This window comes from Aulonocara sp. 'chitande type north' Nkhata Bay, linkage group LG13 (genome assembly GCF_057382095.1).
Source record: "Aulonocara sp. 'chitande type north' Nkhata Bay isolate Kocher_YH1m ecotype deep benthic linkage group LG13, A_spYH_male_GT1.1, whole genome shotgun sequence".
Lineage (NCBI taxonomy): Eukaryota > Metazoa > Chordata > Actinopteri > Cichliformes > Cichlidae > Aulonocara > Aulonocara sp. 'chitande type north' Nkhata Bay.
Window position 1 is genome coordinate 12866752 of NC_141356.1, and position 21283 is coordinate 12888034.

At 41.7% G+C, this 21283-nt stretch overlaps 2 protein-coding genes across 7 annotated transcripts in view; both read right to left on the reverse strand.

The window, feature by feature from the left end:
* Positions 1–7: 7 nt before the first annotated feature.
* Positions 8–8576, reverse strand: LOC147315815 (uncharacterized). 2 transcript variants are annotated; one of them, XM_086258759.1, is made up of 8 exons: positions 8339–8573; positions 6321–6420; positions 5497–5595; positions 4076–4900; positions 1812–1949; positions 1583–1643; positions 1097–1221; positions 8–262 (listed from the first exon to the last, which is right to left on the reverse strand). In XM_086258759.1, exons 1-8 carry the CDS (start codon positions 8381–8383, stop codon positions 234–236), a joined length of 1422 nt encoding a protein of 473 aa, XP_086114885.1. In that variant the 5' UTR covers positions 8384–8573; the 3' UTR covers positions 8–233. The 2 variants fall into 2 exon arrangements, with proteins under 2 accessions (XP_086114885.1, XP_086114886.1); XM_086258760.1 differs by lacking the exon at positions 8–262 and adding an exon at positions 272–976 and having other exon boundaries at positions 8339–8576.
* An 870-nt stretch (positions 8577–9446) lies between these two features.
* itsn1 (intersectin 1 (SH3 domain protein)) overlaps positions 9447–21283 on the reverse strand; it is a 50038-nt gene continuing 38201 nt past the window's right edge. For all 5 annotated transcript variants that reach the window (XM_086258768.1, XM_086258767.1, XM_086258766.1 and 2 more), the window contains 15 exons: positions 17616–17737; positions 16491–16597; positions 16202–16303; positions 16023–16104; positions 15607–15705; positions 15429–15512; positions 14689–14772; positions 14279–14410; positions 14059–14139; positions 13826–13947; positions 13526–13608; positions 13359–13442; positions 13208–13272; positions 12881–12989; positions 9447–12768 (listed from right to left, as the gene is read on the reverse strand). In XM_086258768.1, the coding sequence (XP_086114894.1) occupies positions 12620–12768; positions 12881–12989; positions 13208–13272; positions 13359–13442; positions 13526–13608; positions 13826–13947; positions 14059–14139; positions 14279–14410; positions 14689–14772; positions 15429–15512; positions 15607–15705; positions 16023–16104; positions 16202–16303; positions 16491–16597; positions 17616–17737 (1505 nt within the window). In that variant the 3' untranslated portion in view covers positions 9447–12619. The remainder of the gene's footprint in view (positions 12769–12880; positions 12990–13207; positions 13273–13358; positions 13443–13525; positions 13609–13825; positions 13948–14058; positions 14140–14278; positions 14411–14688; positions 14773–15428; positions 15513–15606; positions 15706–16022; positions 16105–16201; positions 16304–16490; positions 16598–17615; positions 17738–21283) is intronic.

Genomic DNA, 21283 nt, shown 5'->3' on the forward strand with positions numbered 1-21283 from the left:
AAAAAAATGCTTTTTTTGTGTTTTAATCTAATAAATTTCAGTACTGGACATCACACAGAAAACAAACACCCACAAGTAACACGTTCCCCACATTTTAGCCAGAGAACCACACCGTTAGATTTCAATGCATATGCTTCCTCTTTTTTCTTCCTTGGAATAAAGATGAATTGAGGAGTTAATGGAGAGGGAGAGGTTGAGGAAGAGTGTAGAGAGTTGGAGGCACCATTTACAGATCATTTGGACTCCTGGTCCAATTTGGGATCTAGAGAGAAAACAGCAGAAGTGTGTTAATTTCTTTTAATTATCTTGTAACATTTTTGTCATGTTACTGCCCATCATTAGCAGTGCTACAGAACAGCAGCATCATAAGATTCCAAAGAGAATCATCTCCACAGGGAGATATTCTGAGCATTTCTATACATTTTAAACAGCTTTTTAAAAAAAGTTTTCCTCTTGTATTCCTACTATAAATCAAAGGGAGGTTTCTTCCTGTTAAAAGGGAGTTTTTACTTTCCACTGTCACCAACTTCTTGCTCATTGTAGTGTCTCCACCTTACAATAAAGAACATTTTGAGGTGACTGTTGTTGCAAATTGGCACGATGTGAATAAAACTGAACTGAAATTCTCCCCTTTTGGGTGGATGTTTCTGTTTTTCCCCATCATACTTCTAGCTGCTGCTGTGATTAGGTATCCACCAATGCGATATTTGGAATTAAGGATCTCAATCAGATTTATGTGACAACACGCTGTATTTTACAACCTGCAGCTTATCCATCTAGCAGTCTAAGTAGAGACACTCAGACCTCCCTGTACCCAGCCACCACCCGCAGATCTTCTGGGGGATATGAATGCAGTATGTCTTGGTCCTGTCCCAGGGTCTCTCCTCACTTTAATTTAAGCCAGATCCCCAAATCATGCAGTACAGCTCCAATTTTTTCCCATTCATGAATCTATTTTATGAGGGCAATTTGCCACCTGAAAAGGTTGGAACACAGCGGCGTTATACTTTATACACAGTCCAGGTGGATTTCTCATACACTCCACAATGCCATGTCACTGAGCATTCCCCATCACTCCCTTCATCATCACTCTCACCATTGAAGGTGAACTGAGGGAAGCTGCTGAGGTCTCCTCCTCCATAGACTCTCTGGAGCTTAGCCGTCTCCTCTGACAGGTTTTTTTGGTAATCTGGCTCCGCCTCCAGGAATCCTGCATTCGACCTTAAAGAGTGAGATGACAAATCAGCTGATGTCTCTTTACACGGCTTGCTTCCAGTTAAAGAGTTTCACTCATACAGTTTGAGGAAAGGAATACTCAAAGTTAAATAAGAATACATGTAGCATGGAACAAACAGTAGGAATAAACAGTCCACATGTGGCCAATACCTGGCAGACACTTAGAGAAAATGTAATTACGGTTGATTTTCTGATAATGGGATTCAGACAGATAATTATATCTGGTAGTGTGGATAATGCTTCTGAGGAAATGTACAATAATTAATGTGTTGGTTATTCTAGCTGTAATGTAGACTCTCTAAATGTTTTTCCTATTAAATTCAACTGTAACTCTTTATCTCTCTACCTGTGCATGTTAGTGTATTCTCTGATCTTCTCCAGGAAGAGTCTCTGCACAGGATCCAAATCTGAAAAACACACATTAAAACAACATTTTCTGACTCCCAGCTGATACTGGTCATTGGAAAATACAGCATGATCAAAGTGAGACAACAAAACACAGACACCATTAGGACAGAAAATGTACTTTAATGTAGACAAACCACCTTATAGCTGTATATGTCTGTGCTCTTTACCTGTGTGTGTCCCTGTATCTTCTTTATCTCCTGTGGCTCCTTCCTCTTCTTGTACCAGCAGCTCCTCTTTCAGAGGAAGAGGAGGAGCTGGAGGATGATCTGACTCTGCAGCCACGTTATCAACAGAAGCTGTTACAACTGAAGAAACAGGACAGTGTAAAGTACGTAGGTCCAGAGCTTTAGTTGACACATTCCTTGGAATTTTATAGAAAAACTGAAAACCCTTCCTGCCTTTTATCTGCTTTTGTCAAAGTTTGAATGAAGGTCTTCATCACAGAGTTTATATTTCAGTGTTTTCAACTACGTTTAACCCCACAACATCCATCAGCCCCCATACAGGAGTATTACGAATGAATTATATGGTATTTGTATACAAACCTTAGTCATCATCATACATACAGCAGTATAAGCACTGTGCCCTTAAGCTTCATAACACTACATACAAAGCAAAAAGGGAGTTTCTTGAAATATGTGTTCCCAGTTGGAGAACATAATAGTTGAGTCGTTGTTACCACTGACATGATGCTGGTGAGAAGTCAGTCCCAACAAGTCTTCTGAAATCCAACCACATTTCAGTTGGCTTGTAAACTGAGTGTGAGGCTTCACTTAAATAGAAAATAATGGTGGAGATAATGTCATCTTATAAGGTGGGTTGGCATCAAGTACATTTAATTTCATTGATTTCATTATTAACCTCTAAAAAGAGCCTACTCTGTCACCAGAGGTAACCACTTTATATCACGATCCTGGGTCTCATGGCCCAGCGTTTTGGAGTTTTAGTTTATGTTCATATTTAAGCCCTTTAGGTTTTCTAAGTTTTTATCATGCCTAGGTTGTTATAGTTCTTTGTTATTAGATTCCCCTTGTGTCCTCCAACCCCTGTTAAGTCTCCCTTGCCCTTCATGTGTTTCATGTCTGTGTCTTACATTGTCTAGTTCAGGTTGTCATGTCTGCGTCTTATGTTTCCTGTTTTATTTTGAAGAGGTCTTGTGTTTCTATGTTCACTGTATTTAGTTTTACTCTTTCCCTGTGAGTTCATTATGTTCATGTGGGTTGTGCTGTTTTGATCTTTATAGTTATTATTTCCCTAGGTTTCAGTTATGGTTATCATCGGCTTAGTTCTTGTAATATGGCTTCACTGTGTTCCATGTTGTGTCTACTGTGCCTTTCTGTACCATGTTTCAGGTTCTTATGTTCTGTCTCCCCAGTTGCTGTTACGTTTACATGTTTAGAGTTCAGTCAGTGTGTTTCCTGTTTTACTTTGAAGGTCCGTGTCTCATGTCAGTGTTTCTAGTTTGGCTTCCCTTGTCTTGTCCAGCCTGATTACTCCCAGCTGTGCTCTCTTCCTGTGTCTCATTCCCTCGTTATCCCTCAGTGTATTTAAGCCCTGTGTTTCTCTTTGACAGTGTCATAGTCTCCCTCATAGCTGTGTTTCCCTGTGTGTCAGTTTATCCATGTCTTAGTTTAGTTTAGTTTAGTTTAGTTTTTCCATGTCATTCTGCAATAAAGCAGCTTTTTGAGTTTAATTTTGTTGTCGTGAGTTTTGCGTTTGGGTCCTTCTCCTGCCTGCACACAGCCGAAACATGACACTTTATGTAATAACAACCATTTGTCCTGTTTTTCCAGCTAATAAATATTAAGCATTTAATTATTTCCTATACTGAAGACAAATGACAATTTACAGTTTAATTTTTACTTATTTTAAATGAATATGTAAGTTGAATGTTTGGAAATGTTATCTAGTGTTATTCATCTTCACACATTTGTGGTGTACCGCACGGATTAATTTTGGATCCCATTGTATTTATTTATTTATTTATTTATTTTCTCCACATTAGATCCATGGCTAAAGTCAAACCCAAGCTCTGAAACTTTAACCTGTAAGAAGTACTGCTGTCAGCGTTAATCTCGTTAAAATGACGTTAACGCCATAACTCCATTAACACGGCAAATCTCTCTTAGCGAGTAAATGCGGCTCGCCCCGTGCGTGGGGTTGCACGGCGCTAACGCGTTAACGAGCCTACAGCGCTAACGCGTTGATGCTGTGCAGCCCCGCGCACGGGGCGATCCGCATTTACTCGCTAACAGAGATTTGCCCCGTTAACGCGTGCTGTGTGTGTTCAAACTGGATTTCAGTTAAACTAATGTGACTCTCCTGGATCTAGCTCTTGGTAAGAAAACCAACTAACGTACCAAATATCAGTTTGCCTTTAAGAAGCTGTTTCTTCTACCATCGCTTCACCGCTCACAGGAGTTTAACTTACCATCCGGACTGCCTGCTGTTACAGCCTCCTCAATAATCGGGCTCTCTCGTGCACCCTCTACGCTAGCAGGAACAGTAAAGAGCAGCTTCTCCATCAGTGCATCAGTCTGCACATCTTCAGGCAGAGAAACGACTTCAGGCAGAGACAGAGGGTCAGCGTGTGTAGCCTCAGTCATCTCTTTGGTAGTGGTTTCCTCCTCTACCTCCATCTTCTTCTCTACAGCAAGAACTGCAGCTTCTTTCTCCAGATAAGTCGAGGTTTCACTCAGAGATTCGCTTTCCAGAGTTCCCAAAGACACCTCAACTTCAGCCAAGGTCACAGACTCAAGAGACATGGCCTCCAAAACATTTCCTTCGGGCTCCGCTGCCCCTTTTACTTTGTTCTGATTGATCACCCCATCGTTTAGTCTCAGTTCCTGGTCAGTGTCAGACGACTGTATCGGTCCTTGCTCAGATCCAATCACAGCTTCAGGGACTGCTGATGTTTCAGCTTCCAGTGTATCCGCAGCTTCAGGGATGGAATCTAGTGTTAAATTGTCCACCTCTGTTGCACCTTCAGAAACAGAAACATCTTCTATTGGCATCTTCACTTCCAACTCTTTTGCTAGCTCCTCAGCTCCCTTCTGGAGCGAGTCACATGTTTCTTGCAGAGCGTCAGCTTCAAGACTCCCCACATCAGCCTTCACTTCTGCTAAAGTTGACTCAGGTATCATGGCTTCTGCTTTGCTGGCTTTCTCCTCTTCTTTCTCCAAAGAGTCTCTGTTAGCTGCTTCATGTGGATCCTGGGCTGAGCTGGTATTTATCATGGTGGCAGCTTTGGAAAGCTCTGCAAGAAAAAAGGTCTTTAACCAGAGTGAAACCTTCTCACCTTTCCTGGGTTTTTGTTAATTATTGTGTAGAAATAATGGATTTCTTTTAGGTGATTCAGTAGCAAGCAAGCAGGAATTTGTCACTACCTTTATCATACTCCATATACTACTCTGACAGGTTTATGCATGCAGCCAAAAATTTTATAAACATACAAGAAAGAAGAAACGTTTTTGTTTTTGCACGCAGTCATTACTGCCAAATTTAGACCCTTTACTGTTAGCGTCCGCTATGCTATATGAGCTCTCCTGCCATGATAAACAGAGCGTAACACAGATCTGAATACATCAGCTGGTTTCACTGATACCCACTTCAGCTTTTTGAATCAGATTGTACTAATCTTAAGATGATGACTGTTCCATTAGCCCTCCTAAAACTCCCAGTTCTGTTTTTAATGGATACATTTTGGTTTCCTAACCAAGCAGCAGCACAAAAAAGCTGTTTGTAGAAACATTTTACTCATATATTTACAGTGAATTAATTACACCACTATTACACCACTAAGTCGTGTCTACCAACTGTTACCCTGACTAAGCACATCCTGAATGTACTGACCTTCACCAACAGCAGGGGGCGCTGTGGCTGGCCTCCTTTCAGAGAAGAATTTGTCCAGACCTTTATCAGCTTCTTCTGCAGGCTGGGCCTTGGCTTTCTCTGTGAGCAGAGAGAAGACTGTGAGCAGTTTCTATTCCGTGGGGTAAATAATCTTCTTCATATTTTATCAAAGCAGGAGCTGAGATAACAGATACAGTTATGTTATTAGATTTTAACAAGTTTCTAGCACATAGCAGTACTTTTTGTTAGTGTTATGGACACATCAGACCACAGCACCATTTTGATTTTTAGAAGTAACCTTCGCCCACCATAAACACCTGCTTCTTATACAGACGCACGTTTATGTTGTGGTTTAATTAAACCTAGTTATTTTTTGCAGATGAATACCATCAAAAGAATGTGTCCTGTCATGCATTCTTAACAGGCCACTCAGCACGCATTAGCAGAATGCAAAATCGTCTTCCCTGTCAGGGAAACTAAAACTGGAGACTGGAAGGCTGGAGTACATGAGAGCTGTTTTACTTTTGTTTAGAGGATTTTTATACTGCAGTTGCATGAAATGTGGAACTTTTGACTGGAAACAGATGTAATTGTTTTAAGCTATCGCACTCATTCCTATTCACTGAGGACTATCTTTAGTTGCAGGCAATTTCTGCACAACAGGAAGTGTAATAACCCCCAAAATCAACTCCTATACCCTTCGTCTGCTGCGACCTTTGCTGCATACCGTACTTTTCTTTGTGTGTCTCTCTCTGTGACCTTGTTTCCAGCCTCTGTCTAGACTGCCAAAAGAAGACAAAAGGAGAGGACGTGTGTTTTCTTACTGATGTGTGTTCTGCGTGGCGGGTCTCTGTCTGATGGTTTGGAGCTGAACCGAGCAGCCTGTGGCGTCCACATCACTCTACAAAACTCCCCGTGGATCCGCTGAACATGCACACATACAGAACCACACATAAATCATGAATGCTCACATTTCATTGTAAAACTGTCATTTTTTTAATGTCATTTACTTTCAAATTAACAACGAAAATAGAGTAAACCCCAACACTCATATGACCCCCTATAAGCAGATGCTTTGGCAACAGTGGGAAGGAAAAACTGCCTTTTAGCAGGAAGAAGCCGCCAGCTGAAGGGAGGGGCATCCATCTGCTGTGAATGGTTTTCAAGACCGTGCCTAAAAAGGGCCTGTGAGGTGGGACTAGAGTATTTTATTCTTACAATGGGCGTTATGTGTTGTAATAGTACTCAGTACACGAGAGAAAATGCTTATATTGCATAAACTGAAACTTATCTCGCTCTGCTTCTGAAACAATCTTTGCCTGTTGTCCATAAATATAATATAAAAATAAGAGAAAAACACCATCACAATTTTTTTTGATATAATATTAACAGAATCTTATGGAAGCCCGTTTCCACCACAAAAACAAAGGATCCATGACTCGAAATTTTTAGTTATTTTCTCGAAATAAAGTTAAATGGAAGTGTTTTCCCCCATTCATCTGATTTGGGATTAATAGGCGATTAATAGCCATAGTACCCGATATTTAGCCTCAAAATTTTGAAAAACCTTAAGCTTAAGAAGCATTTTACACAATAATAATTTAAAAAACATCTCTCAAAAAGTTTGAGAGTAGCAGTAACATCTAAAACAGCCCATCTTCATGCCCTCTTGCTACATGGGGTCACCAATTGTTTGATTTGGCAGTTTTATGTCGGGTGCCCTTCCTGACATAAGCCCAAAGAGGATTTGTGCTCTGCCTTCATCCTTTGAGATTTTTTTTTATTATTATTTTTGTTAAAGAAACCAAATAAGAGTAGGGATACAAAATTGTGCATATTCCCTTGGATTTTTTCATTTAAATGTCAGATGGTCAGGTCAGACGTATTTGGTGGACTGACTTGGAATTACGTCACACTCTCATTTCCAGGATGGCCTTGGAAAAGACAAACATAAAAAATGGAAAGGGATAAAAGAAAGAAAAAAAAAAGAACCTGAATAGTAGCACAGGTCTGAGAACATTTTACACGCCCACTGGTAAAACACTGCCCCCTGGTGGTAACAGTTTATTTTACAAACAGTAGCCAGAAGAACTTTAATTAAATTCAAATTTCCACCTTACAGTGCACATGACGAGATTTCATTGTATTTGCTACAGTAGTGGAAATAATAAGCAGTATTTTAAACAAAATCTCAAAAACATGAGTGGTAAAAAGTCTAATTGTATATACAACTAAGTGCAGATAGAAATATGTTGCAAATGTCTGCGCCTATACTTTTTATTGCACATTACAAACATTTAGCAGCTTTAAAGTCTGGGTTATTTAATATGCAGATATTAAACTACTTGCATAAATGATCTCCAGCTTATGAAACAATAACCATGATCCAATTTGACTGGTTAACTTGTGTAAAATGATTAGTCTAAATACTTGCAGTTATTTAGTATAAAACCACGCTTAGACTCCGTGACTGAGCGCCACTGCCATCTTTATTAGAGCACAGCGTTACTCATGAGCCTGAAAACCAGAGCCCAGTTAATCTAAACTGGACTCATTTACAATAAAATGATTCGGTTTCATGTGGGGCCTCTCAATATCAGTCCCTAGAGCTCTCTCAGTGATGATCTGAGGATTAGGATGTTACAGAGTTTCAGGGAATAAAACTAAAACTTGTTATCAGTGTGTGTGTGTGTGTGTGTGTGTGTGTGTGTGTGTGTGTGTGTGTGTGTGTGTGTGTGTGTGTGCATGCCAGGCTGTTAATCAGCTGTAAAGTAATGAGAAGCTGCAGACACAAACTCGTTCTATCAGCTACAGAATAAATGTAAAAATAAAGTATACCTACTCTGACACTCAGTCCTGTTGCAGCTCTGAATAGCGCAGCAGCCATGCTGGTTTAAATGAAATCTATCAGAAGTTTGGAGAAATATTCCCAGTGTGTGTTTGGGAAGTGATCCTGAGGGGTTTCCTCCCTCTCTGTGAAAGAACTGAATGTCCCGAGCCTCCCTCTCCTCCTGCGCCGCTGTTACCTGGGCCGGTTTAAATAAAGTTTTTTTCGGTGTGTTTTTGCTGACTGTCTCACGCGCTCAGCTCAGTTGTCGTTCTGCCTGTTTTTTTTTCCCCCTTTTTTTTCTAACAATGATTGCATAAAGAATTTGCTTATTTCCTGGTATTTTCAAAGTAAAAGCTGAAATAGTTCAAACACATCCAAACAAATGTTGCGGTCAGACGCAGATCGGTTGATGTGCTATTAGGTGCTTATGTTTGCTCGAATTAACCCCACCACCACTTCACTGCGATCAAATAATCTAGTATGATGTGCAAAATGTATTTGAAACCACTATAATTATTACACATTATAAACAATTATCAGGTATGTTACGAAGATTATTTTGCTTTCTTTTCAAAGTCACTGCTTTCTTTCTTTTTTTTCTTTTGGTAAAAATAAATAAAAAGAACATGTTAGAAATCTGAGTGCCTTTTACAAAGCCAGATCTGCATGCAGTGCCCGAACTAGGATGTTTTGAGAAGCATCATTGCTTTTCTACATACATTTTTACTTTAAACCTGCACAGACATTAGCTTTATTGAAGAACAATAATAAATAAAAGAGGGAGCCAACATGCCAAGAGCTTTGAATATCCTTCCAGAAGCCCAGAGAAAATTCCTGAAGACTGCTTACAGAAAGCTGCCTCAGAGAGTTCAGGCTGTCGGAGAATGAAGATCGTCACACCAGATATCGACTTTCAAGCTCGTGAGAACAGTTTTTGCCTCATATACTGTCTCTGTGCATGACTGCATCCGTGCCCCATTTTCCTAGTAAAACATTGAACAAATTAATGGTGGCTCAAGAATTTTGCACAGTCCTGTACATACATCTTTTAGTTACAGTCTATGATTGGATCATACAAGTAGTTAAATCCATAATGAAAACAGCAGCACAGGCAGTGCAGTTCTTGGTCCAACTGAAGTTTATTCTGAACACCGAAAGACAACAACGTACATCATCTTCTACAGTGATAATTAACAGCAGGCTGCCTTTATCGCTCATATATTAACTCTCAGATAACAGCAGTATTATACACAACCTGGAAGGTAGACAGTAAGGTTCAAACTGGATTGGGTTAGTTTCAGTACAGTGAGGAGAGGAGGAGGCGAGAGGGGTACTGAGCAGGACAGTACAGAGGGGTGTAAGACAGCTTTATCATCATTCATCATCATCATCATCAGCTTCAGTCTGGGGAAACACAAACATTCGTTCACACCTTCCTCCATAGTCAAGCTGCTGAAGCTGGCCGAGCCTCGCCGACTTCTGATTGGACAGTGGCTGGTCACTAAGGTAACTGTTGTCTTCGTGGTAATTTAGAACATTACTGTAACTTGGCACTAAATTAAAACACCTAACTAGATTTACTAACCGGCCGAGTGGCTCGCTAACTAACTTATCTACAATCTTACTAAGCAACCTAGCTAGGCGATGTTTCCGGCCTTGTCGGCGAACGCAGCCGCCGTTTTGAATAATCAGCTCGAGGAAACTTTAGGAGGAAGATCAGAGAAGTATTCATTTCAAAGTGTGCTTGAAATTGAAACATTGGGACAGTTTTTGAAAGAAGATATAGTTTGGACAATAAATTCAGTCCACAAATTACAGCTTCACAGTTATTGCCATTACTTTAAATATAAAGTTCTTATGCTGAACAAAAATGGTAGCAGTCTGTGCAGATCACTCTTTTCTTTTTACATTCTCTCCATTTAAGAAGAAAATCCAACGACTGCATCTGAAAATCACTCCTGACTTTCTTTTATTTGCTGGGATCCACCTTTGGGCTCAAGTACAGTTTGCTTATCTTCATTAAAATGTCTTTAAAATGATAAGACTTTAATAAAAACACATCCTTTGAGTGCCTCTTTTTATTAGACTTCCTGCTCTGATTACCCAAAACAGCTGCTGGGTGAAATTCAGGAGATTCGTGTCCTGCTCTGCTCCAAAATCTGCTTTTCAAAGTGCTGGGAGTGCCGACGCACAGTACCGTTGTTTCTACTCTGAGCTTTTCATAGGGTTAAACTGTGAAAATGGTCAAAATGCTATTCCTATAAAATACATCTGTGCCCTACGGAGCCTGCTCGAGGGCCCCAGTCCAGCGGCGGGCCCTCGAAATCCCTCAGGGTTTACCCTCCCTGCATAGTGACAGCCACTGTGACAGCTCAACACAGCAGCAACATAACATCAGAGTTCAGATGTGTGACAGAAATCGTCTAAATCTGCGACCCCCCCACATATACATAAAAACAAAAACACCCTGAACAGTTAAGACATTCTTCTTTACAGTACCTCAGTTTAAATCAGCTTTCACGCCTGTTCCCTGTCTTATTATCAGCATTATTACCACAGACGCACGTGAAGGGGACATCTTGTCTGTAATGTATTTACACCAGTCATATATCAGGGTCTCTATATCTTCAGCTTATTTTGCATCGTTAGGATTTCTCATTTAACCTGTACATATTTAGCACTTTCTGAGATAACGTGGCGAGCGTTCAGTGAGCGTCCAAACTGAGCGAAATTATAAAAAATGTCCCCTCACATGAGCCGAAGCCCAAAGAGTTGATCATAAGACTCTGAGAGACTCTGTGTAAAAATGCATGGAGACTGAACCGTGCTTTTAGTTAGCCTGTCCATCTTTACACTCGTACCGTCATTCGCATCGGCCGTCTGCCTCACACACACGCACACACTCTCACAGACACACAAACACACTCTCTCACATAAAGGTCTGGGTTTGGTTGGACAAAGAAGGAGGGCTGGGATTGTCGCTGGAGTGTTTGTGAGACTGTCTGGATGAAGCAGAGGGAGAGGAGACAGTAAAGACCTGACTGATCTTCTCCAAGACTCGACTAAATACTGACGTGGACCGGTCCTGAAGGAGGGAGGGGGCACAAGCAGACTGGACTGGACTGGACCAGGTCTCGGATTTTCACTTCTCTGTGGTACCAACATGACTGAGAACCATTTGCAGACTAGAAAACCCGTCGAGCTGCTTCTTTAAATGTCAGATCACAGGACAGACCTGCTGAAACGGTCCAATCTCTAACCACGGAAGCACCAGCACACCAGATTTAAGACGTGAACGTGTATGTGACATTTAAAAACTCCACACAAATTTAGATTTAGATGAATAAAATCTATAAATCTCATTTGGATGTTGAGCTCTTTATTTACCCTCTCCACTGAAATGAATAAGCCAGAAATGATAAGAATCTCATACCAACTTTTTATGATCCCAGTCCACTTCATCTCTATTTTTATATCAGTGTGTCACATATTTGGTGTGATTGCTGCAAAGCAAAAATCCCAGCATACTGTATATTATTATTAGTGGCTAAAAATGCATTAATATTTGTATTATTCACATATATTAATGCAATCTCAGTCAGATGAATGGGCGTAATGTTCATCTCGACTGAGGGAGGAAGTTCTTCTAAAAACCCTCTCTGTAATCTAACACCAAGCCCACTAGAGCTGATCCAGACTATAAGCAGAACATGGGATCATGTGTCTGCTCTATCTTTTGACTATGGAGGCCTCAGACTCACAGGAGCTCCGCCTGCTGCACAGAATCGAATGGAAATCTGATCAAGATGTTCTGACAGAAACAGAAACGCTGTGGAGAGTCTTCTTGCCGCACCCACGGTGTGTAAGCAGGTCGATAGGAGGCACAGACTGGAGGCGGTGATGTGTTTTCCAAGAGGCGTGCTCAGGATTGCCATGGTGACCCTAACTGCTGCTTATCTTTAATGTTTAGGAGCTGAAATGGAGTTACACACATTTTCAGCCACTTTGGCTTTTGTGTGTATGTGAAGGTCCTTTCTCCAGCTGGTAATTCATGAAGTTATTCCTTTTTGTTTTAAACTTGAAGATGTTTAGTAATGGCATCATTGTACCCTTAGCTAACTGATCCTTTCTCTCTGGATATAAAAAGCTCAGATGTACACGCGGAGAAATAAAGATTTGAGACCAGTCCAGTTGTCCAGTCCAGTCTAATCCATCTAAGCTGTCCAGTCCAAACCATCATCTCCTACAGGTCCTTTTTGGGCCAGTCCAGTCCGCCGTGGCCCCGTCCAGGTTTCACGGTTCTTCAAACAGCTGAAGGTCGAGCCTAACGACGATCTCTCCCGTAGGAACCTCGTGGAGCAGCAGCCTCTTTGTGATTGGTCCTTTAGAGCCCTGGTCCTTCTTTATTTCCGCTAACCGGATTTCTGTCCTGCCCAAGAAGTCTGGAGGCAAAGAGGATGATAAACAGACAGAAAACAAAACCACTCATACTTCCTGAAAAGGACAGGGAACGTGAAATGAAGGGATTTAAATCAGCGTGCGACTATCACTGACCATCAGGCGAGAACTGGTCTCGTTCAAACACAGTGATACAGAGGACGTCCTGTTCCAGGTCCTTAATAAAAAACTGACAGTTGGAATTCCACTTTGGATTCAAAGTGTCCTGAAAAAGAGAGAAAACAGCAAAACGATGGTGTGAAATATAAATTATAGCAGACATATTTGTGTCCCTGCAGCAGTGAACCAGCACTGCAGTGGTGTACTGTAGCTGTGACTGAGCTGTCAATCGTTATGAATTAATACATTTTATTATGAAAAAGTCAATGAATCTGAAATATGGAATAATAATGAACGCCTGCCTGTAGACCTGTAATGTTTTACCTGTAATGTTTTTGTGATATGGCACTGGGAGCCCATGGTCACCTCGCAGTACGGGTTGCTTTTTCCTGGAAGAACAGAACTTATGTATAACCAATAACTGAAATCAACGTTTTTCCTTTTCCAAATTTAGTTAAAAGGAGTTCACACGTACCGTGGGAGCGACAGGGTTTGAGCTCAATTCCCTCCACAATGTTGACCATCAGTCTCCCGATACCTGTAGCCCTCTGGGAACGTACTGAGGCACAGAGACATGGAGGAGTCAGAGGACATTTCTGATCATGGTCAATCTGAGGATGTTTATTTCAGTGGGACAGGTACCTAGATACGCTTTCTCCCGCTTCTTCTTCTCCGTCTCTATGAACAGCTCTGAAGCTGCCTTGATTTTCTGAACCCACGCCGTCCTGAATAAACACACACACACACACACACACACATTTAGAGACTAGCAATGATACACACAGCTGAAGACACTGCTAACTTGTGAGGCAGTCATGTTATTACTCACAGACCTAAACTTAAAGCGAATCCACTAATCCTAGATTAAGAGTGACTTTCAGGTTTGAGAGTATGACTGCAGGCATTTCCTGTTCGCTCAGTCTGGACCGTGAAGCGTCTCACCTTTCGTTGATGCTCTCGGCTCGCAGCGTGTAAACTCGGTCTATGTGGGAGATGTGGAACAGAGGCTCGTCTCCCGACGGGTCTGTCGGCAGCTTCACCAACACCTCATTTAGGAAGATTGGCTGAGAGTGAACACAAACCTTAGTTAGGACATGTTTATCCAGCTCACACTACATAACCCAGGGCAGGTTTAACAGCGAGTCTCTCTGGAGAAAGAGATTGTGTAGTCTCACCGTCTTGTACATGCGGTACTGCAGGTGCGTCTTTGCAGAGAAGACTTTGTCCGAGCCTGACGAGCCCAGAGGTTTGGTCACCTGTGAGGGTCATTTTTTAAATTGAGTAGAAAGATGCTACGTCAGTACCAGCCCAGCCACATTCAGACATGTACAACATAAAAGATGGATTTAAGGCAAGAAACTAAACATGTAAACTGTACAGAGGTGCAGGACTCACCTGTGTGAGCAGCAGGAAGTCGTTGAACAGGAAGCCGTAGAGCTCTTTGCTGCTTTTGGCTTTGAACAGCTTCCCGCTGTGGAGGAACTTCCTGGGACCCAGACAGTTGGTGACTGAGTTAAACACCAGTTGCTGAGGGATACACAGGCAGATATTACTGCTATTATTTCCTAATTAACCCACTTTCAAGTAAAGATTCAACACTTAAACTGTGGGCCTTCTGACGGGCTTGGAAAGACGCAGGATGTTTATCATCCTTCAGAGGACTGAGCTATGATTTCAGAGTTAATAGAAAGCATTTTATGAATATAAAAGTTAAACAGGAGTTTATCAAACTGTCGTCTGCTGATCGAATACAAATAAATTTACGTTGCCTTGTTTTCAGAGGGCATCAGGAGGATAAGATGTACCTCTGACAGGCCCTCACACTGAACGTGAGCCTGAATCCACTCCAAGCGATCCGAGTTCTCCTTCTCCCTGACGCCCTCGTTCACCTGAAAAACCCACAAAAACACATCGAGTGAAGTCCCATCCAGCTCCAGGATCAGAGCCAAAGTTTACCTGAGCCGGAGGAAGACAATCTGAGTCTCTCACACCATACTTAATGCTAATTCAGGAATAAACAACATTTGAAACCAGGGTAAGACGTTATTTTTGACCTTGTTGGGAAAACCTGTGGACCTCTCTAGGATCTGTTTCTTTTTCCATCCAGTCTTTGACTTCAGCAAAGCTATAAAAAAAGGTTTCAAACCCAGAGAGACGGGTTTAAGCCAAACATGAAACATTTTCATTTAATGCGTGCGTCTCCTGCACTTACGAAGTTATAAAGGCTGAAAAAAACCCCCACACAATTTCAACCTGCCCCGTGCACTTTGAGAGCCTGAAACTCTGATAGTAGTTAAAGTAGGAATATAAGATTTTGCAGTGTGAGAGTTTCTGGTCGATGTTTCATCAAATGAACCTTTGGATCAATTATTCTAATCTGTGGGATTTCACCAGTGGATGTCAGGATGATACTCATGGATATGCATGCAGGCATCTGTTTTATGTTACCTACTGAACTATAACGCAGGTGTGAAGCTTTATTTCTAGACTAACACATTTGAGGCTTTCACTGCAGTGTGGACATCGTCCCGTGTTGGGTTCTCACCTGCGAGCACAGCTCCTCTGCTTTCTCCAGAGCTGCTTTCAGGTGGCTGTGATCTGGATGAGACTCTGGAGTATTTTCTAAAATCTAAAAACAAAAAACAGATCAACTAGAAAGCAAAACACTGAGAAAACAGACTGAATATGAGGGAGTGTGATGTGTGTGTGGATACTGTGCGTACGTTTTTGATAATGAGAGGGTAGCGCGTGACTCTCTGCATAGGTTTGAGCAGGAAGCTGGACAGAGGCATTCCCTTACACCGGGGATCCATGGCTAACCTCTGACACACAGAGAGTGAGGGAGTTGGAGAAAATCAGATCTTTATTCTGCAATTATTCATCCACACTTTCCCACATTTATAGTGTCCATTAAAATTACCCGCACAACAATCGGACGAAAAAAGAAAACAGGAAGACCAAAGGTATGTTTGAGTTGCCAGTTTTCTTAGTAAGGTTTCAAACTGAGGGAAGCGTCTGTGTGAACCATGACAGGACCGTGCATGAGTAAATAAAACCCCACTATAAAAAGCATCCAGGTGATTTTCCTTTGGGACGAGGGGCTAAAACCTTGCCCACAGTTCACTCTACAGCGCTGTACCTTGAGGAAGTCTTTGATCTCGGGGTTGTCGTCGGTTTTCTGTTGGATGAGCGTGGCTCCGTTCAGCTGACACGAACAAAACCTGAACACGAGAACACGTTAAGAGTCATACAAGACACGAAACTGAGGGGATGATCCCCCTGCAGGCCGACTCAGGACTGAGAGATGGCAGACGGCACCTGATGTACGGCTGCATGTGAGGAAGCTGGTTGGTCAGGATGTCACCAATCATCTTCACAGGCATCCGATCGCCCGACATCTTCTTCCTCACTCTCAGAGCCCTGCAGAGGAAAAGTTTCACCGTCACAGATACAAACACACTGCAGCGACTGTCTGACAGGAGGAAATAGAACAAGGTGAGCTTTGCAAGTCAAACGTGCACCAGATGCAAATGTCTCTGTGTCGAGTAAGTGCATGCGCAGTGTCTGTGTGTGTGTGTGTGTCTGTTTCACAGCTTGGTGTGTTTACTTCAGCAGTTTGATGTTGCACATGATGAGCTCCTTCCAGTTCACGAAGATCATGGCGACCTCCTTCTCTGTCAGCAGCTCGCACTCCAGCAGAGGTTTGTGGAAAATCTGCACGCACACACACACACACACACACACACACACACACACACACACACACACACACACACGATTGTGTGATTTTACCAAGGGAATCGATCATTTCCTGCTTGTACTCGTCCTCGAATATTCAGATCAAATAAAATATTAAAGACAAAAAATTTTCAGAGAGTGATGAAACTCACTGAACAGAGAAACTGTAATGTGCACAGAATAACTCAGATAAACTCTCAAACTTTTTATGATCTGTTTGATAAATGATCTTTCTCATTAAATGAGGAAAACATTGTGCTAAAACTCAAAGGAGTTTTTTATAAACCCATGCCTTTAATTTGGGTTTATGTCTTCATCTTTGGCTCGGACGATCAGGACGATTCTTTTTTTTATTTTTATTACTGGTCCTGTCTACTTCCTGTTAAAAGAGTTTGTATTTGGCTCATGGGCAAAAAACGAGTGATCGATGAAAGATAAAAAGCCAAAACAATAAAATAAAACGAGACTTTCTGGAGAGATCACAGCGAGTCGTTGTTACTGCTGGATGTTAAAGCTAAAAACCTTTTTAGTATTTTATCTCTCTTTAAACCCACAGTCTGAGTGTTCTGCGTTTGCCTTTCTGTCACTTTAACTTTGTTTTTAGAGGTGTTCAAATAAAGCTTTTGATTAAATTTGTAACAAGCCTAACGCTTCAATGTGTTCTCCTCCATTTAATTCAGGATTTATTGTTGTTAATTTACTTTTATTGACTTTTTTGTTGTTGTTTGTCAACAATTGCACATATGCCTGAAATAAAAGTCATTGTTATTACTGAGAAAAGCCAGAGAATTATATCCTGAGCACATGCTGTGTTACATAAAATCACTCCTTGTGCAGGCCTCCTAATGTTCCAGCTGTGTGCCACGTCTCTCTGATATGTGCATCCTTCCGCCCATGCTCCTCTCATGTCCAGATACACTTTACAAACTGAGACATGCTTGGAAATTGATACCCAGATAAAGTCAGGAGGATGGAGGAGACCCCGTGTGTTTACCTCCGTGACGAGCTGCAGGTCGTTGACGTAGTTCTCCTCGGTGACGATCAGCTCGTGGATGTACCCCTGCCTCTTCCTCTCCATGGGGCTCAGCATGTCCAGCAGATGCAGGTCAGCGCACCCTGAAAACGCAGCATCACACACACGCACAGACACACACACACACCAGCAGTCAGTCAAACATCCTCAAATGTGGAAGGAGCAAACATAGAAAACCTGTCGAGCTGCAACAGCACATACATACCTGAGATCAACTCAAAGGCATTTGCAGTAACAGACCTGAGGGAGTCAGTGTGTGTAACCATGGGCTGCTTTTTGAGACCATTTATATCAAATTATGGTAATTTGACAGCACTCATTTCTAATCTTAGAGTTTTGATATAGTTTTCACAATGTTAAACGACAGTGTTGTTGTTGGGTTTTTTTTAAACTATGTAGTCCAAATTTGTGCTTTTGCCACTGTTGGCCACTAGAGGGCAAACAAAGTACACAAGAAGCCAGGAGACAGCCTTATAACTCTGATTAGCTGCAGAGTTGGTGGCACGAGAAGCTCAAACTGTTGGTTTTAAGACAGAGGATGAAGGGACAGCAGAGAGGATTTATTTTGAAAATCTCAAACTTTAAGGGTTAAAAGTTAAAAATTGATGGTGGGTGTAGCTCGGGAGGCAGAACAGTTCATCTGCTAATCAGATCGATCCCTAGCTGCTCCAGCCAGCATGCCAAAGTGTCCTTGGGGCAAGATACTGAACCCCAAGTTACTCTCCGATGGACCCATCAGAGTGTGAATATGTGTGAATGCTAGACAGAAAGCTTGTATGGATGGGTAAGCGAGGCACTTTTGAGTGCTTGAGTAGAAAAGCGCTCAATGAGTCCGTTACATTTATTGTTTCCAGGCACGCTGTTAACTTTAAATATGTTCAGCTTTAAAGGATCAGGTCTGATAATCTAAGCCAGGGGTGTCCAACTCCAGGGCTCAAGGGCCGGTGGCCTGCAGGTTTTAGATCTCACCCTGGGTCAGCCATGATGAGTTCATTACCAGGCCTCTGGAGAACTTAGTCATTTAAATCAGATGTATGAAGGGCACATCTAAAACCTGCAGGACACCGGCCCTTGAGCCCTGGAGTTGGACACCCCTTAATCTAAGCTCTACTCGTGAATGTGTGTGATGTCATAAAGAGGGGATACACCATTGTGGTCATCTTGGGGACATGGCTGGAGTTTGAGCACAGAAGCCCCGCCAACCTGCTTTTCAAACCATATTTGCGAGGGGCAGCCAATCAGAAGAAATGAGTTAAAATTCAGCTTTTGTTGTTTTGGTTAATGCACGGTGAAAATTGTGGATTTGGAGGTTCTGGAGTGAGCAATAGCAGAAAATGGATGAATTATGGGCTCCACCAAAGCCCAGTGGAAGACAAATTAGCATTAGCATTATTCCAGAGTGTAAATCATGGGGTTGGAAACCTTTAAGATACAGGAACAACAAAGCCAAGGGAATGAAATGAAATATTTGTATTATTAAAAGACAGGTGTTACTCGCTGTGTGTGTGTTTGTGTGTGTGAGAAAGAATGAGTAACAAGGCCAGTCGCTGCAGTCTGTCTCAGAGCGTTTAATCATCAGGAGCAGTCAGATTCACCACCAAAATAAAATCCTGGCTATTTCTCTTCATCAGCTCTGTGCTAGCATTCTGTACATTTCATTCACCAGCATCACCTTCTTCTTCTCCTTTTTTAATACTTTATGAATCTGTTTGATCATTCGCGCTTTATTTTCACTCACTCATTAACACCGACACAGAGTGCAGTCTGGTTACATTTGGCTTGGCTGTTAATTCACTCATTCATTTATTCACTCATTCATCAGATTACTATTTATATTTATACGAAGCATCACCATTACCATTCATCAGATTATGTAAAGAGCATACACAGATTTATCTCTTTGAACACGCCGGACCAGATCAGAGCCAGGCTTCAGCGTCTTTGAGCTGCAGCGCAAACTAACCCGCAGCGCTGCAAAGTGATGAGGACAGAATGACAACGGACAGACGTGGAGCGCGGCTCTGGTCCGGACGGGTCTCTGATCTCATGTAAAACTCTGACTGAAAGAAGTCTCGACCATCGGTTACCAAACTTCCCCTCGGACCCCGAAAACAAGCAGCTGTTATTAAAAAAACAGAAAAGAAAAAAAAAAAAAAGCTCCCAAAAGAAACCAGATTTGTTAAAACATCAACGGTCTGGACTCATGAACCAATCAGAGAGCTTTAGCTCCAACACTGACACACTGAGGAGCCAATGGGATCCAAGCAGGGTAATTATAACAATAACAATAATTATAATGACTGTATTGCTCATTGTATAAAAAGTTGCGTAGTTTAACAATCATTTCTTTCATTATTTCTTTCTGAGGGTAAACATTAAAATCCCAATACTGTCATCAACAAACTGAAATAAAAATCTAATATGGCAACCCCTATTCTCTTAATACTAGTCTGTTGCTATGCCAACAAACAGAGGGGAAGGCGGGGCGAGGCCGGAGGTCTCTGCGTTCGTTTCTGTAATGTCCTCTGACGATGCTAACTTGGTAAAATGACACGAGGAGAACGATGCTTTCAGGAGGTAATTATTGAGATAACGACGTTTTAGCGGAACAACCGTGGCTCGTGTGTGATGCCCAGGAAAAAACACGGCGGGCTGTGGGAAATAAAGCCACAGGAAGGCAGCTTCGTCTGCTCCTGTGCATCGGAGCAGACGATTTGCTTTTTAATGCTCGGTGAAAATGTCGCAAGTCTGCGGAGCCCCTGAAGCCACTGAAGAGACAAAATCTTGTCCGCACAAGTTTTCACGTGTGTGATTTCAATGTGATCAAACCAAAACCTGATTATCAGAGTTGTGTGAGTGAAGCTGCACACTCGAGACACGCAAGTGAATTTATAGCAAACAATCCACACGCGATAAATAACTCATAAGGAAAAGATTTCAATGAATTCATCACGCAACATTTGAATAATGCGTTCATACAGTAAGGATAAAATGTGTGCACAAAAATTGCACCACAATTAAATGAGTTGTGTGGAGAAAGTTTAAATTGTGCGCACAAGATTCTCCCATACAGATGACATTTATTGTTGTTGGTATATTTCAATAAAAACAGTTTGCTGAGGTTACTCCTTGTAGGCTTTCAAACAGTTAAGAGCTGAAGTGCAAAGTAACTCATTGTGAAAGATAAATATTGTGTTCACAAAAGATTCAAATATCCCACAAGCACGAGGTAAAGTATTTAAACGCTGTGAGACTCCAGGAGCTCCGTACACTTCACTTTCCCTTCCTTAACTCTGATTTATTTTTGTAATGATGGTGCAGTCGGGAAAACGGGAAGCAAAACTTTAAAATCAGCTGTTTTTCACATAAAGTATGGTTGACATTAAGCTAACAGACTTTGGTGCAATGCAGTGGGACAAATATGCTTCTATAAATTTAAAATAATGCTAATTTGTGACATTAAACGTCAGCTAAACGACTGTTGGAGGAATATTTGTAGTTTTCTGACTGAGAAAATGAGATGATATCTGTAAATATGAGGCCACTCGAAACGATCACACCAGATTTTGGAGGTTTAATCTGGAGTTTCACTCACGAGGTTACGAGATTATTTTAACGCGGAGGCTGAA

Coding starts and splice junctions, on each gene's coding strand:
- LOC147315815 (XM_086258759.1), bottom strand. CDS start 8,383: ATGGCTGCTGCGCTATTCAGAGCTGCAACAGGACTGAGTGTCAGA. Junction 5,596..6,320: donor GCCACGCAGAACACACATCA/GTAAGAAAACAC, acceptor CTCTGCTCACAG/AGAAAGCCAAGGCCCAGCCT. Junction 1,644..1,811: donor AGATACAGGGACACACACAG/GTAAAGAGCACA, acceptor TGTGTTTTTCAG/ATTTGGATCCTGTGCAGAGA.